At 48.6% G+C, this 17,785-nt stretch overlaps 1 protein-coding gene across 4 annotated transcripts in view; it reads right to left on the bottom strand.

Annotated features, from left to right (window-relative positions):
* Window positions 1-17,785, bottom strand: part of BCAS3 (BCAS3 microtubule associated cell migration factor) — a 3,943,855-nt gene that overhangs the window by 3,679,671 nt on the left and 246,399 nt on the right. For all 4 annotated transcript variants that reach the window (XM_069615076.1, XM_069615077.1, XM_069615079.1 and 1 more), the window contains exon 3: window positions 8,673-8,727. In XM_069615076.1, coding sequence (XP_069471177.1) covers window positions 8,673-8,727 — 55 coding nt within the window. The remainder of the gene's footprint in view (window positions 1-8,672; window positions 8,728-17,785) is intronic.

Raw genomic sequence — 17,785 nt, 5'->3', positions numbered from 1 at the left:
AAAGCATGTGTCCCTCCCCAGCCTATGTACACAGGCACATACAAATACAACCCATACACCTTACGAGGTAAGGTGTTACCTCTCAATATACTCGTTGGCTCTGCAACACGTTCACAATAGCACATATTTATAAAGAGATGGAGAAGAAAACAAAACAAAAGCACCATTGAAAGAGGCATATTGCATTACATAACGCTTTCACATTAATGTATCCACATACCTACCAGAAATTACTATGTTGTATAAAATAATGCATTTATTTCACAAATATAAAAACCCTCAATGTTCTCTCACTAAAATGTTCCAACAAATCAATATTTATAATCACTTAAAAGGCCAAAACGCACTGTTCATCCACACATTGGGCATAACTCACAATTCTCTTTAAGAAAGGCCCAAAGCCTTATCCATGTTTCAACACCAAGTTCAAAGAAATTTGTTGAACTTAAATTCCCAAACTAAATTTAACCATAATCAGGTATCAGAAAAACCTAACTAAAATGAAATCCAAAGGCGAGCAGCCGACACCCCCGCCCCCCCCCCCCCCCCCGTGAGCACATCTCAGCTGATGCTACCGCCGGCGCTACAAGACAAGCTGGGGCCGTGAAAGTAAGAAGACAGTACCTCCGTGGCCACTAAGACATAGGCCCTGCCCCCTCCGCCTGTACGGGAGGCGGGTACAAGTTAAGCCGTGTTGAAGACACAGCGCCGTGGCGCTAGCAGCACCCCGGACCACATTGCACCAACGGCCCTCGAGCCTCTGGAGCTCCGTGACCGCCCAGCCGTCACACGGCCCTCTGGCAAAAGCACCTGCGCCTCATGGTAGTGGAGTGACCCCACACAGGAGACTGGAGCACTATGCGCCATATCCAGGTGTCCACGAACCTACAGGCAATGGGCCCTGGGATCGCATTCACGCCTGAACCGCAGCAAACGGAGGCCCGCCCCACCGTGAGATATGGTGCCACGTTGACTGCACACCCCTTCAGAGCCTTGCCGGAGCAGCCTGTACCATAATACGATCGGGACCGTCAAACAACGCCCGGCCCACGCTGGGGGCAACACTGGGCTATATCCTTCTTGAGCCTGACGCTTGGGGCCACAGCTTTCCCACCCGGCTTCCACAAGGTGATTGGGTGAGATAAACTGTATGGAGCCTTCGGTGCAGTAGGGAGCGGAGGACATAGCTGCATCCTGTGCAGATAGTCTAGCTGCCGGGACCCCCCCTGGGACTGAAGCAACAACAGCCGTAATACCCGAGAGACCATCCTGTGGAGACAAAGGTGAGTGGAACCCCCCCCATCCTCCGAGCTAAGAGAACAAGAGTCACTCGCCCGGGTAGCACACCTTGGCACCCCTGCACCGCCACCGCAACAAGGCATAGTGTATGAGAACACGGGATGTAGCCCTGCATGGGGGAGGCCTGCCACGCATGACCAAGACTCCTGCAACCTAGACCGAGCACTGCGACTCCGATGAGAGTCCGGTACGCCATGGGATTCACCAAGGAGTGAGAGGCCTGTGCACCACCTGCAACCAGTGTTAAAAACCCTCTGTAACACTAACTGTACATCCACGGGCACCATCTCACAGACACATAGGCGCCCACTGTGAACGACAAACCCCTGTAAGCACCGGGGACTTCCCAAACTGCACCAAACCACACAGGGAACAACGCTGACTCAACAAGGCGTGAACGGACTCTGGGTATGCGACCCGCCCTTGGTGCTAACCGGAGGACAACTTACAAAGACCCGAGTGACCACACATCCAGCTCCTTGTCATCGCCCTATCGGCACCCATAAAACTCCGACATCTGCGTTGCTCTCGAAAAGCCGGACTCACTAGGGGACTGAAGCAGGCACCTGCACCGACCGTCCCTCCCAGACCACCCACAAAGCACAATGGGCAAGGAGAAGGCCAAAAGACAGGTCTTACACAGCAAAAAGGACCTCTTCACTGTTGGGGGCCCCCATAGACACACAACGCAAGCCCCTGGCAGCGAAGATCCCGGGGACCAAGTCCAAGACCCTCCTATTTCACTCACCGACATCATGAGGGCGAATGGGGACTCGAGGTCATCTCTAGAACTGAAAATAGGTGGTCTGTCCACGGAAGTGTCCTTCCTCCGCCAGGACCTACACAACCTGTCGACTAGAGTCGGAACAAAGAATATCGGACACAGAAGACACGGTCCGTCAGATGGAAAAGCAGCTGGTATCAATCTCTAAAAGGGTCGACCAACTTGAATATCATGCGGAAGACAGTGAGGGGGCGCGGCGCAACAACCTGAGGATTCTCGGGATCCCAGAGAAAGAAGAGGGCCATAGTGCTGAACTCTTCCTCAAAGACTGGCTTGCCCACATTTTTGCTCCCAAAAAACTCACTAAGTTTTTCTCTATCGAGCAGGCGAACAGAGTCCCTACTGGACGCCCTACCCCTGGAGCCCCACCAAGAACAATCATCCCGCGCCCAGTGCCAGATCACCTACAACAGACATCACATTGGGCTTTACCCAGATTACACCAAGGAGGTCCAGAAAGCTTGCCAGTCCTTCGATTCGGTTAAGAAAAAGCTGCAATCACTGTCAATCAAATATGCACTCTTCTTGCCGGCACTACTGAAAGTGCACCACGAGGACACCACACACCTGTTCTACACACCCAAAGAGGCATGGGACTGGCTGGAAACTGAAGTTCTTAAAGAGACCGGACCCCGCCGATCGCCATCAGGACCACCTGGATGTAAACCTAGGAGCAAACTCACCGCAACCCGCTCAACCTCCCCGAGCTCAGAACCTGCGGCAGCATCGCACCCTGGAGAGACTACTACGGAAATTGGGTGAACAAAGCCACACTCTGACATATGGGATCCCACGCAATCAACTGGGGGCTCCACACCAGCGGCCGCTGCCTTCATGAGGTGAACTACACCACTTCAGTCAGGGCTACTGCCCTATAATGGTTTATGTTAATGTTACACAACCTGTTGGCGCTTGGTTCGGGTTACAGGTGCTTCGGGTTGGGAGGAAGTACAGGGTGGGGGTTTGGGGAGTTCGATTGGTTTGGGTGACAGGAGCCCACATTCTGCACAAACTGTGTGTGAATTTTGCTCCCAACGGTTCATACACTCACACTGCTCCAGTCTACGTTTTACAGTTAAGGGTTCAAAGGTTCGAATCGGAAATGCATAAAAGCGAAGCAGCAGCAGGGGGACAGGTAACGGACACCGGGACCAGGGGTTCCTCAAGGCACCTAACAGGGTCAAGATTCTAATGACACACCATGTCCCTCAAAATAACCCCATGATGGGAGACACGCAGAGGTGACACAGATGGGGCAGATCTCCCTGCTGACCTGGAATGTAAATGGCTTGGGGTCGGGTATAAAACGAAAACTGGTACTCCCAATATCTTAATCGACAATCCCCAGATGTTGCCTTCATTACAGAAACCCACTAATAGGCACCAACTGCGGGTTCTTCAAGAAGTCCAACTACCCACATACATATCTAGCAGGATTCTCTAGAGGCTCCAGGGGTGTCATGATCCTTCTGCATAAACGGGTCCCATTCAAGGCCAGAAAAGTCAGAGCAGACCCTAGGAGCAGGTTTGTGGTGGTACTTGGGGATATGTGGGGAGAGAACTGGGGCCTCATAGCAGTGTATGCACCACCCATGCTGACGGCGGAACTCTTCAATGAGCTGCAAACCATAATGATAGAGGAACAAGTGGACTTGTGGATAATAGGTAGGGACTTCAATGAGGTCATGGAGACTGCTTATGATAGATCATACAGGGGCAACAGGGCTGTAGACATCCCAACCAAACTGTGCACCTATATTGAAGCGATGGGGCTATCAGACACGTGGAGGGCAATACACGCATCAGAGGCTACTCATTCTGCACATAGGTCTTTCTCTAGACTCGACTATGTGTTTACCCCCCAGAATATGGCTCATTGGTTACGGTCTGCAGAATTCCTGGCAAGGGGGATATCAGACCACTCTCACTACTGGTTAAACTAAAGGGTGCACATCACAAGTGGGAACCCCACCATTATCTGGGGGTACCAGAGATAATGGAAAGATTCTCTAATAAGACGTTGGAATACTTTGACCTAAATGAAAAGTCGGTAGACTGTCCGATTGTAAGATGGGAAGCATATAAAACAGTCCTAAGAGGGGAAGCAATATCCTTTGTGGCTGCCCATCGTAAGCAGCACATTGTGAGAATCACTGAAGCAGAGGCCCAGGTGGTCAGGCGGGAGGAACAACTGCTAGAAGAAGGGACTCGGGCGGTGCATGAGGCACTAGTAACGGCCAAAGAGATCTTGAAGGACACTGCCCTAGATAACGCCCGGACCGCCCACTGGTTTGTCCAGAGCCAGATATATGAACGAGGGGACAAAGCAAGCAAAACCCTTGCCTGGTTAGAACGGCGGGAACAGACCAAGGGGCAAGTAAGGGCCTTCCAAGTCAGGGATGGGAAAATGTTAACAGATGACACGGAGACCGCAGAGGCTTTTGCTAACTACTAAGAGCAATTATACTTCCCTCCAGCAAGGGAACACATATCAAATGCCCCGAACTTCCTAGACTCGATCACGATCCCACAGCTCGCTAGGCCACAGATAGAATGGCTGGACACCGACATTACCGAAGAAGAAGTGGGGTAAGCTTTGTCACAGCTGCAGACAGGGACGACTCCTAGCCCGAATGGTTTTCCGGTAGAGTTATGGAAAAGGCTGGGCGAGACAACAACGGGACACATGTACTGCATGTTCCTCCGCTGCAGGGAGCTGGGCAGCCTTCCCCTGGACCTCCGGAGAACATGTATTGTGGTAATTCCCAAAGCGGGAATACCCCCAGAACGCTGTGCCTCGTATAGGCCTATATCATTAATTAATGGGGGAGCCAAAATATTAGTCAGAGCCTTAGCCAATAGAATGCTCAGAGTAATCAAATCTTTAATCCACCCAGATCAGTGCGGATTTATGTCGGGGAAATCCACAAGAATGAATCTCTGCAGGGTCCTGATTGCCCTAGATCGTGCAGCTGAAAGCCCGGACATGCTGGCCCTCCTTTTGGTCAACTTCGAGAAGGCCTTTGACTCGGTGGGGTGGGACGCCCTATGGGAAATCATGAGATGTATGGGATTTGGACAGAATTTTATGTCATGGGTTAATCTCTTCTACGTCCTCCCGAAGCATCTGTACGTGTTAACGGGAAATCATCTAAGATGTTCCAGTTGGGCAGGGGGACCAGACAGGGCTGCCCTTTCTCGCCTCTGTTATTCCTGCTTGCGATCGAACCCCTTGCGATTAGGCTCAGAGCTGATATGCAATGGACTGGGTTTGTCTGGCCAAAATGAGGCGCAGAATGCGTCTCATTGTTCGCAGACCATATCCCTATATACCTTAGTAAACCAGTGATCTCCTGCCAGATTGTGACCAGAACCCTAGAGGCATACCAACACTTTTGGGGACTCTGCGTAAACACACAAAAAACAATCTACTTCCCTGTTCAAGGAGGTGGGGGGATGAAGTGATTCCAGAACCCTGTCCATACCCCGTTTCGCTACTGGGCTTCACCTACTTGGGTATATGGGTCAGTGCGACGCTGGACGAATTCCTCAAGCTAAACCTGCAACCGGTAGTGCAAAAGTTAGGGAACGACGCTTCACACTGGTAATCTCTCCCACTATCACTACTCAGGAGGGCAGCTCTGTTCAAAATGTTGAGACTACCAAGACTCCTTTATGTCCTCCAAAATGCCCCACTCCCTCTCCCTGCCAAAACACTCACAGACATTGATAAGACTCTACGCACATTACTCTGGGGAGGGAAGCAACCTTGCATCGTGCTTAAAATGCTCCAACACTCAGTGTGGGACGGTGGTATAGGACTGCCAAAAATCTGCATGTACTATTGGGCCGCACAGGCAGGAGCAGTAAACTAGTGGCTACATGGGGACCCAAGGCTCCCAAATACCCGGGTCGAAATGAGAGATACCGCTCTCCTTCCCCCACGCTCTGTATACTATATGACGATAACAGGTGTCTAAGAGGTGTCCCAAGAGGGTCACTCCATACCCGCCGCGTCTGGTACGAGCTACATAGACACTTCGGTTGGGATGGCAAATCAACTCTGATCCAACCCCTATGGCATAACACACACCTCCCCGAAATTCAGAAGATGGGACACTTTGGAACCTTGGAGAGGAAAGGGATATCCACACTGGCAGATATACATGAGGGCCGAATGATAGATTTTGAAACCCTGGCAATGAAACACGGATTGCTACCCATGGACCGATTTAGACATACACAGCTTACACACGCTATCAACGCACAATTCCGGTGCCTTACCGACATACCAGCCTGTTCCCCCTTGAGACAAATGTCCTCCTGGACCGCATTCCCTCTAAAGTTACCTCCAACCTCTACCAAGCAATCAACTCCTTTGGCACTAAGGAACTCACTGGCCTCAGAGGGAAATGGGAACAAGACCTGGGTGCATTGGAAGCAGAAGAATGGGTGGAGGCACTGATGTCTCCCCGAGAAATAGGCATAAATGCCAAGCTTAGACTGATACAGCTGCGACTACTGCACAGGTCATATTGCTCCAGAACAATGATGGCTAAATGGTGGGGGACTGAGGACAGCAAATGTCTCCGATGTAAAAGAGCAGAGGGCACCTTCTTCCACATGATCTGGGAATGAGGGGTGCTACAGGAATTTTGGACCACGTGTCTCACTCGTCTCCCCAGATTAATGAGTTCCCCCGATTCCAAGAGACCCCAAATTGATTTTATTGGGGGTGTGGGGAGAAACTGATTTCACCAAATACAAAAAAGCATTCCTGGGAGTGGCACTAGGGGTGGGAAAGAGGCCAACGACTGCCACCTGGGGCTCTGCAGACAAGATAAGCATAAACCGATGGTCCAACGAAATGACTACGTGTGCCTCCCTGGAGCAATGTATCTACTCCACAAGGGGGTGTCCCCGCAAGTTTCAGAAAATATGGGGGAAATGGGAAGAATAAACATTGAATCCTGAATATCGTGAAGGCCCTAACACAACTGGACTATCGCCCTATGTGTCATAACAATTTCAGTTCAGTACTGCAATCCTGATATTCATTGTCAAATGTTTATTCTGCTTTCAGCAACCCCACTGATTGTGCTCCTAATGCTAATGTGCACTCATATTGTCTTCTTGTTTGATAAAACCTAATAAAAAAGAGTTAAAAAGAAAATGAAATGCAAAAATGAAAACATATTATTAAATGCATCAATCATCTATCAGGAAAAAGACCAGTATTTTAGCATCATATTCATTCAAGCAAATCCGAATGCAATCTTAGAAGATGCAAACTTCTGAGGGAAGAATGGCATTCCCTGTAATTTTGTCTGTCAGGTCGGTCAGGCAGCAAATCCTCATCTCAGCTTGTCCCATGTAATCTGCCAGCCCAGCACCTGGGCTTTCATGGCGTTTAATTTAAGGTCTAAATGGAAATCCCCTAAATATTAAACTTACATGTCACTGGATGAGCAGTTTATTCGCTTCTAATGCAAACCTATTTTAGATGGAGGTCAAACCTTGCCCTTAGTGTGCGATGTATATAAACATTCTACATTACCACGCCCTTTTTCTTTCTTAGTGGATGATGATATTTCGGGCAGTTGGCAAGATACTCGAAAGTATCTGATATTGCTATCAATTTCCAGCAAAGTGCTCCGAGTGATTGTCTCATCACGTTATCAGCTTTAGCTGGATGCTCTGAGCATCTAACTCATTTTCACGGCAAGGCAAAATGCTCGGAATGGCTTTGTGCTACTAGGCAGCAAGTCAAGGTCCATTACACGGTGTTTGGCATCATCAGCAAACTGCTGTCTGACCTTTTGTTCATGTGGGGAATAAAAACTTATTTGCTGGCTAGTTCAATATGTAAGCATATATAGACTACGCAGAATTAAATATGTAAGTATGTTTGCATGCATTCATATATAAAGACTACTAAGTACTTCATTAAAATGAATGATTACATGTATCAATTAAATAAAAAACACACTACAAAGTTGCTTCTACAAAATTAGGCGTATATAGGGCAATACAGGCCTATAGCGACTGAGTGCTTCTTGACGTTTAAAAAACGATATTGCTATTTCAATGCAGATTGCTCTCCAAGTATATAGCACCTCACTAGTCTCTAAGCACTACATTCTACTAACACTATCTTCAACTAACAGTCCTTCTCTGGCCTATGCTAGGTACCTATATGAGGGGAATTCTGGTATGTCATCGTATCTCGTATGCTGCTTTTCTACTCGTTAGGGCATATGGGTGCCCACACATGACCGTGTGAGCGGCTACACCGATGTGTATAGTAGAAGGTAGACAGAACGAGAGGGTTATTGAAGAGTACAGACAGTCCAGACACCAACATGTACATGACGTATCACAGCATATAATACAATGCAAACGCCACACAGGACCCCGCCCCCAGAATAAATATCAGTGCAAATATTGGAATGAACTCATTAATAGATACTTCATCAGACTGAGCTTTTGATAATATAAAACCGAACATTAACACTGATTGAAACAGGAATCCCCTACATGGTTATAGCTTAAGCATATTCTATGTGTAATAACGTATTCTAACACTTACTTGTGGCACAACATCTTGAAGAAACGTAACAACACTCTCCATATAGGACTGCTCCCTAAAAGAAAAACACAATTGGTGAATTTGAAATCTTCATCAGAAAAACCCTAAAGCGTTACAAAATGGGGTTCTCTAGTAAATAAAGATATAGTAGACAAGTATCATGTTAAAAGGGTAATGGTTTTTTGAAGCTACTTCAAGTCACTACTGTAAGTCTGGTACAGTTCTTCTGGCACAAGTTTTAATGTACAAGTAAGAGTTACAGGTAAATATGGCGAAACATCCACAGGTATTTACACTTCTCAGCATCTGCTGCTCTGCATCTGGCAGAACAGGTTTCATGCATAACAATCCACGTGACATCACTCAGAAATTCTCATATCCCACAAGCAAGGAACTTGTTGTGGCCTGTTCCTTAACCACAATGATGCAGCCACCTCACTCCTCTAAGAAACCGGGGCTGCCTTGAATTTGCCTCCTCCAGAACTATGGGTTAGTTCCCTCCTTATGGACTCACTCCTACCGCCTTTGACTATCATTGTTCTTTCTGCGTGTTACTCCCATGTTGTCATCCTGATGCGCAGTGCTTCCTAAAACCCTTTGCCAACATCCGATTCCAAGATTGAAAAGTCAAATCTTGCTGTTTTTGCTTTGTTCTAAAAAGTCAAATCTTGCTGTTTTTGCTTTGTGCTAAAAAGTAAAATCTTGCTGCCCATTGCGAAATTCTCTGTATTTTGCTTGTTTGCTGTTTCTTCTCTGTAACTTGCTAGCCCAGTGACCTCACCACTCTCTTTTGTCCCACACCTACCTGCCTTAGCCCACCCAGTATCTCCATCCTCTCCTTGCTTCCACCCCAATGGCGCTTTCTGTTTCTCCTATCTTTTCCAACTGCTTCTCCATTGACTATCCTTCCCTTCTTACTGGTAGGAAGAAGTTCAACAAGGATATCTTGGCCTCTAACCCTGGTCTTCCTATCGCCGACATCTACTACACTGCTTCTGCCAGATAGACCCTCATCAACATCCTCTTTGACGTTCCTTCGCCAGATATATGGACTCCTCATATGGTCTCTGTGCTCTGCCCCATCTCCTCCTCTCCCATTAATGGTGGCACTCGCTGGGAAGTTCTCATGGCTTCCTTCGACTCCTCTAAAGTCATCATTAATGTCTACCTAAATGGCACCGTCATGGTCCAAGGCCCTCAGGCCAATTTCCTCCTCTTTGATAGGCGCTTCCCTCGCCTCATCAATTTCCTCTCATCTCCTGCTGTCCCCTCCTCTCTCCCCTTAGCTACTTTGCCCTCTCTCTCCCCCTCCTCCTCCTCCTCCTCCTCCTCCTCCTCCTCCTTTACCCCTCCTAGAGGTCTTTCTCTTCCGCAGGGCGTACCTCTGATCTGTACCCCTCCCCAGAAGGTCTTTAAGGCTGGCAACCTTCTTCATATTGCCACTCTCAACTCTCGCTCTGCTGTCAAACACTCCTCTGACATCTGCCACCTACTTGAAGAACTAGACCTTGATGTCCTTGGTCTTACTGAGACATGGTTCACGGCCAGTTCTGTCACGAGTTTTGACACTCTCCTCCCTGATGGCTACAAGTGCCTCTCAGCACCCAGATCCTCCCGGTCCGGTGGGGGGGGTAGCCCTGAACTTTCATGCGTGGATTCCTGCCTCTATCATTCCCACTCAGACCTACTCCTCTTTTGAATGCCTTGTCTGTAGGCTTTCTCTCTCGTCTACCCATTCTCTTACTGTGATTACCATCTACCGGTCCCTGGTCAAATCACCTCATTTCTGTCCGAGTGGGCAGACCTCTCCTCCTCCCTCCTGGCCTCTACCACTCAAATCCTCCTCCTCGGTGACCTCAATATACATTTAGACTCTCCTTGCTCCTCCTCTGTACTCTTCCGTGACCTCTGCAACTCCCTCTCCCTGTCCATCCTCCCCTCTGGCCTGACTCACTCTGCAGGGCACACAATGTCTTTATCTCCTCTGACCTCCCCGTCTCCTTCCCTCTGACCACTCCTCTCTCCTGGAGCGATCACTCCCTCCTCTCCTCTCCTCTCTCCCTCCCAAGCCAAGCCTACCACAACACTGCCACCTACCTTCTCGGACATCCGGCCCATGAAGCGTGTGTCAGTTGAGGCTTTTGCCGCCACTCCTCCCCCATCGCCCCCTCCACCTTTGGCTGTCTCACATCCTGACACAGCCCTGTCTCTGCTCTACTCTTCAATTTGATACGCTTGATGCTCTTTCCCCTGTCATGAGGATCCGTTTGAAGTCCAAAGTCAAGTGCAATTCCTGGTATGACTCTGACCTGGCTACACTTAAATGTAAGTGTAGGGCGGCTGAGAGGAAATGGAGGACTTCCCGTTCATCCTCTGACAAACTGGCCTGTCGCCTGCTACAAAGGCAATACCGACTCTCTGTCCTCACCAAGAAAAGAGTCCACATTCAAGCTCGTGTCTTTGCGGCATCTAACAACTCGGCCGAACTCTTTAAAATCTACAAGGAACTGGCCAACCCTGCTGCAGTCTCTACCCCTCCTGTTGCCTCCCAGGCTCTTTGTAATGCCCTTGCCTCTCACTTCATTTAAAAAACCCAGAACATCCTGTCCACCCCCTCCACCCACATCCCTCTTCTCCCCTCTCCCCTGTCCATCTGTGCTTGCTGACCCTCCTTTAGCCACCCCCCCCCCATCATCCTTCTCGTCCTTTCCTCTTCTCTCCCCTGACAAGGTCGCTAGACAAGTCCGATCTATGAAAGCCTCGTCAAAACAGGTTCATCCCTGTTCCTCTAAAACCATCAAGGACCACATTGACAACCGCGCTCTGGCCCTTGCTGATATTTGCAACCACTCCTTTGCCTCGGGATCCTTCCCCTCCCCTCTGAAGCACTCCTTTGTGCACCCTCTTCTCAAGAAACCCACAGCTGATCCTTCTTGTCCAGCTAACTATCGCCCAATTTCCATTACTCCCTTTCTGGGCAAACTCCTGGAAAAGTTGGCCATCTCTCAGCTTAACCTTCATTCCAATTCTGTTGGCTGTCTCCATGACCACTAGTCTGACTTCAGAGCTGCCAGAAGCACGGAAACTGCTCTCCTGAACATCCGTGAAGATCTTCTCTCCAACCTTGACTCTAACATTCCCTCTGTCCTCATCCTCCTCGATCTCTCTTCTGCCTTCGGCACGGTCAACCATACCATCTTGCTCAACCGTCTCTGTGAAAACCTGGGTATCACTGATCAGGCTCTGGCTGACCTCTTTCCTCTCAGATCGACCTTCCCAGGTCCAACTTGGGTCCTTCCTTTCATCTATCTTCCTCTCTACCTGGGGTGTTCCCCAGGGGTCTAACCTCTCGCCCCGGCTTTTCAACCAATACATGGCAATTCTCGCCCACTGCATTGCCACTTTCTGCTCAAATTTCCAGTGCTACACTGATGACACTCAAATCATTTTCAGGCTGCCCTCGGCCACCTCCTCTCCCTTTCTCATCTCTGATTGCCTAACTGCCATTCAAGATTGGTGTGCCACCAATGATCTTTGTCTGAATGCCAGCAAGACGGAGATCCTCCTCATCGGCACACCTTCGCCATCCTTTCCCCTCACTCTCTGGCCGGCCTCCTTTGGTCCTCCTCCTACCCCCACCTGCGAGGCTAAGAACCTCAGGGTCATCAATGACTCCACCCTTTCCTTCTCCGCCTAAAAAGTCAAATTTCCTACTTCACCTCCTCAGAGGTACTCTGCCTTTTCTCTCCTTCCCCCAGCTTGGACTATTGTAACAGCCTCTTTCTAAATCTACCTGCCTCTACTCTCCACCCTCTGCAAACTAATCCAGAACAGGACTGCGAGACTTGTCCTTGGCCTCAAGCCCTGGGATTGTATCTCTCCAGCTCTGAAATCTCTCCATTGGCTCCCAGTGGATGCAAGGATTAAACCCTCTGCATTGTCCACAAGGTTTTCTGGGGCATGGGTCCAAAATACCTTCAGCTATCCCTCCGCAAATACCTCCCCTCTCGAGCTCTACGCTCCTCTATCTCCAATTCCCTCAGGGTCAGTCGTTTTTCAAAGAAACAAGCTGGGGGTACATCTGTCTTTGGCTGGGGCCTCCCTATGGAACAGCCTACCTGCCACTCTAAAAGTTGAGGAAAACCATCTCCGGTTCTGGAAGCACCTCAAGACCTTCCTCTTTTCTTCTGCCTTCGCTCCCCCTCTCCCCTGCTGATCTGTTCTCTCTTGGCACCGTGCACCTGGCCACCCTCTGTCCTCCGGGCCCAGGTACCTGCTCACCCGGCCACCCTCCTGCACTGCCTCCGGGCCACCCCTTGCACTGGGGTCTGTTTCTGTAACCATATAGCCCCCCTTTTTCTTCCTGCACTTATCAGACCTACCCTGTCTACTGCCTTAAACCTAGCACTTGCAAATTGCTGGCTGCACTACCACTGTTTGTTGCCTTTATTCATTTATTGTTATTTTTCTGCTTCTCATCTGCTTCGCACTTTCCACTTCCCCCTTTCAATGCACTTTTCCCATCCCCCTCTCCCATGCACTTGCACATTCTCAATGTCACTGGGCCTGGTAAGATCGCTGTTTTGTTCTCCCCTGTTCCCCTCCGTTGCCTTGTTGCGCTCTGAAACACTTGTGTACGAGCGCAATAGAAATAAAATATCAATTTCAATATCAACATGGGAAACATCTTCCCTGTTTACAGTTTGGTGAACAGAAGAAGGAAGAGAGCCATTGGGCAGAAGCCAGGGGGAAAGAAAAATAAAGAAAAGCACACAAGCCTGGTCACATCCGCGATGATCACTCACGTCTCGTCAAGGGCAGAATGGAGGGGTTGCTAGCAGAATTGGGCTCCTCTGGAATATCCACCACAAAAGGAGGTCATGGGAATGTACTCTAGTGGAACCACCCTAGTGTCAATGAAGAAACTCATAACACCTGGATGATGGCAAAAAAAAAAGATGAGAAACAAAAAAGGTTAGTGAGCTCTGTGTGAAAAGGCGAGGCTCAAGAAGAAAAGAGGACTATGGATTTTGCAGTGCATAGGTTTTAGTCCCTGCAAAGGGAGACACCTTAGGCTCCCTGTACTCATGTGAGGGGTGTTGCATTAAGTCAGTCCCTGTAAAATATTACTTTTTGTGGTAGTTTCAAAGTGGGTACAAAGGAGTAGGATCTATCAGGGTAGGGAATCTTAAGGGAGTGCTGTGAGACTAGCACTGAAATGGAAATGGAAACTATACAGAGTTCCCGAAAAGAAAAACCTTTGCAATAGGTGGCTGTGAAAGAAGCCCAAGTTGTAATGGGAAGGGTAACCGCGAAGTGGGTGCTACAGGAAAGTCCTCTATGTCTGTATGGAGAAATAGCTTCAGCTTGGAGACTCTGTAGAGTCTAGATAGGGTGAACATTAACAAATGGCAGGTGCTGTAACAAGAATTGTCTCAAATTACATAGGGACTCGGTCTAGGTAGGCCCAAAGCATGTGCTACAAATGGTGGGTGTTGGGCTCTATGAGGACGCATAGGTACTACAGCAGGCCTTACAAATTCTTAAAAATCCCACTAGACCTGCAGGGAAGTTCCTTAGTTTACATACTCGACATAAGAGAAATGCACTTGCCTCAAGGTGACTGGTGACAAAATATTTACAAGTACTTTTTGTAAAATGGTGCATGTCGCCATAGGCACACTTCATATTTGGTGCGATGCCATGCTGTCAAGCATGCACAGTGAAACTTGTATTTGCATTTACTGCAAACAAAGTGTGTTTGCAGTAAATGAAAAATATGTTTCTAACATCCACATACTAGTCAGTAAGGTTGAGTATCATAGAAATAGTACTCGCCCTTCATAAAAACTACTCGCCAATGCTAGGGGGATAGTAGATTTTGCGAGCTCTGTACAGGAAGTATACACTAAAAGAGATGATGTATAACGACGCAAGCCAATGGCGACAAACCTTAAACATAATGAAGGAGTGGGTAAAAAGAAAACAGGCAAGTAGTAGAGAGAGTAGTAGAGAGGGTGCACGTGAGATCTGTGATCGGAATTTAGGGGAGAGCATAAGTAGAAGGCCAGGTTGGAAAGGATCTGATGCGGAAATCTGGAGATTACCAGAGTAGGCTACGTTTCCTTGTGCACCATAATGACATCAGCAGCTGCCAGGCAGACTACTTGCCCAAGCCACCATATCCACTAAGGCAGCATGCAGAGCAGGAAGTCTAATGAGCGCTGATAGAAAAGATTTCTGTGAAAGTAAATTTTCCTCTATAGTCCATGAATCCCCCAAAAAATGTTCATTTGTTTTTGTATCCTAACCTGACTTTTACAGTGAAGCACAGCCTTCAGCTGTACTTCACTGGGCTTTCGCTCATTGTGATGGAGAAACTGACATGACCTTCAGGCTGTCAGTATTGAGAAACATTGTTTCTCTTTGTCTTTCGACTTTTTTACCTCTTGTTGTTAACATTTTATCATTGCGTCAAGTACCTTACAGTATTGCGCAATGGGACCATTGTGTTTTTCAGTCCTGGACACCCTTTAAGGAATGCTTGGTAGTTGTACAATGTGCCTTGGAACAGACTGGTGGCTGCAGTACATTTTTCTTATCTTTGTGTAACTTTTTACCAAGCCATACTGAGTTTACCGCGTTTGACCCAAGATGGCTGTGCCACGAGATCTTTCGTCTGTCCCCTTGGACATTTTGTTGTCTGACCTTCCCCCTGCCCTACCACGGCTGGGGTGCCCTTATTTGGGTATGCAGTTGCCTGCAAACGTTGCTTCTTTCGCAGGTCCCGTGTGTAGGTATCTAGGAAGTGAGTTGGGACTGTCTGTGCCAATCCACACTACTGGTGCCAGGGTGTCTGGTGTGCACCAGAACACGAGACTGGACCACTGCTGGTGTGCATGCATGGATCAGTTCTCCCCATTGGTGGGCCAGGTGCAAGCACTCGCCTGACTGGATATGAAGAGGGGTCCTGCTTTCATTCCAGCAGATCAGCAACAGATTCTAAACGGATCTGACGAAAGAAGCAAGCATCCTAAATAGTCGAACGGAACAAAGGATGATCCCAAGATGCACTGAAGAGGGCCGTCACCTGAATCCCACTGTTGTCTGGGTCGAGCCCTGCTTTGCGCTTGATCGCAGAAGCACTGTGTAGGTGTTGCAAACCCATGGAGTGTTGGGAACAATCACTCTTGAAGACTCCTGGTAACCCTGCAAGTAAGCCGGTTCAGAAGTGTCCCTGTGCCAACTAGTGGACTGACCAGCTGAATCCTTGGTTAGCGTGAGGACCCTAGCTGTTTCGACCAGAGACTTTGGGGAACCCCAGCTTATGCAACGAGGCACCCGCCTGCCAACATTTCATCATCCCAGCTCCTTTTAGCCACAAGATAGGAGGCTGCATCATACGGCGTGATTGGGCTCCCCCGCGTCAATGTGTGACAGTGACGGTCGCTAAAGGCAGTTTTCCTGCATTCCTTCCAGTGCCCTGAGGGCTGCTGCATCTGTGTTTTCTTCATTTGAGTTCAGAGAAGCAGCTCCCGTCTCATACCGGACCTGCACCTGCACCTGCAGTACCGAGGGCAGGAAAACGTACCTCGCACAATCACCGCCAGACCTGCCAAGTCTGGCCCAAAACCAAGCTATGGGCAGTGAGTAGTTAAGTCATTTACCGGTGGCCCTTTGTTCATCCAATCGTTTTTACGCACAGAAAAACAAGTTACTTATCTTACCTGGTAGTAACGTGCTTTCGATGGGATGTTCCTCTGACGTATTCCACATCTTTGACAGTAATGACCACAGATGTGCTGCTTCGGAAAACCTTTTCGGTGTAGGCGTCCTACGTAGATGACGTCGATATGCTGTCCCTCGAGGGCCTACGTCGATGGTCGACGTCACCGGATGTTATATCTAGGACGCACGATGCCCGTAGCCTCAGTTGTAGTTTTTTCCCAGAACGTGTGGCACCAATCTCCTGCCAGTGTGACTGCAGAAAGCCTTGCGGAAACATAAGCTGCAATCGCATAAGAAATTCTGCAGAGGGGCAGGCTGGGAGGGTACGATGTGGAATACGTCAGAGCAACATCCCATCGAAAAAACGTTACCAGGTAAGATAAGTAACTTGTTCTTCAAGGGGATTGTGTCCTCCGACGTATACCACATGTTTGACAGACTCCCAAAGCAGTACCAAAGTATGGAGGTGGGAAAAGAATTTATTATATAATCAATTTAGAATGCCCATTCAAATTGCTGAATATAGGACTGCCTTACCAAAGGCCAAATCTTGCCCATGGATAGAGTCTAGGGAATAGTGTCTCACAAAGGTATGGACAGAAGCCCACATGGCTGCTTCGCAAATACTGCGAATCGGGACGCCCCTCTGTAGAGCTGTGAAGGCAGCCACACCCCTAGTAGAGTGAGCCCGTAAACCAACTGGAGGGTCCTTACCCGCCAAACAGTAACATTCAGAGATCGTCAAAATGATCCATCTGGACAAGGTCTGCTTGGAAACAGCCTGACCTAAACGCCTTCCTGCATAACCAACAAAGAGCTGATTGTCCACTCTGACCCGGGACATCCGTGAGAGATAGAAAATCAAAGCTCTCCTAAGATCCAACCTATGGAGCCTCTCCTCTTCCTTACCAGGATGCGGAGGAGGATAAAACGCCGGAAGAATCACCTTCTGGCTTAAATGAAATTCCGACACAACCTTCGGAAGAAAAGAAAGACGAACCCTAAGGACAAGCCTATCCTTATGGAACACCGTGAAAGGTGGCTTGGCGGAAAGTGCCTGCAACTCACTCACTCTGCGTGCGGAAGTAACCACAACTAAAAATACAGTCTTAAAGTACAACAGTCTCAACGGGCAAGAATTGGCTCAGAGGGAGCTCCCATTAGGAACTTTAAAACCAAATTCAAATCCCATCCCGGCACCTGGAAAGGCGACGGTGGAAATACATTAGTTAGCCCTTTTAGAATCTGTGAAATGAAAGGGATCTTAAAATAAAAACATTCCTCAGACGAGCGCTTAAATATGGACAGCGCCCCCAGGTAACCCTTAATGGTACCTATTTGCAGGCCCTTGGGGCTAAAGAAAGCAAACAAGACAAAACCAAAAG

The sequence above is a fragment of the Ambystoma mexicanum genome, chromosome 9, assembly GCF_040938575.1.
Source record: "Ambystoma mexicanum isolate Mex_15411 chromosome 9, UKY_AmexF1_1, whole genome shotgun sequence".
Taxonomy (NCBI): domain Eukaryota; kingdom Metazoa; phylum Chordata; class Amphibia; order Caudata; family Ambystomatidae; genus Ambystoma; species Ambystoma mexicanum.
The sequence above is the reverse complement of the archived record's forward strand: the minus strand, read 5'-3'. Positions and strand labels throughout refer to the sequence as shown.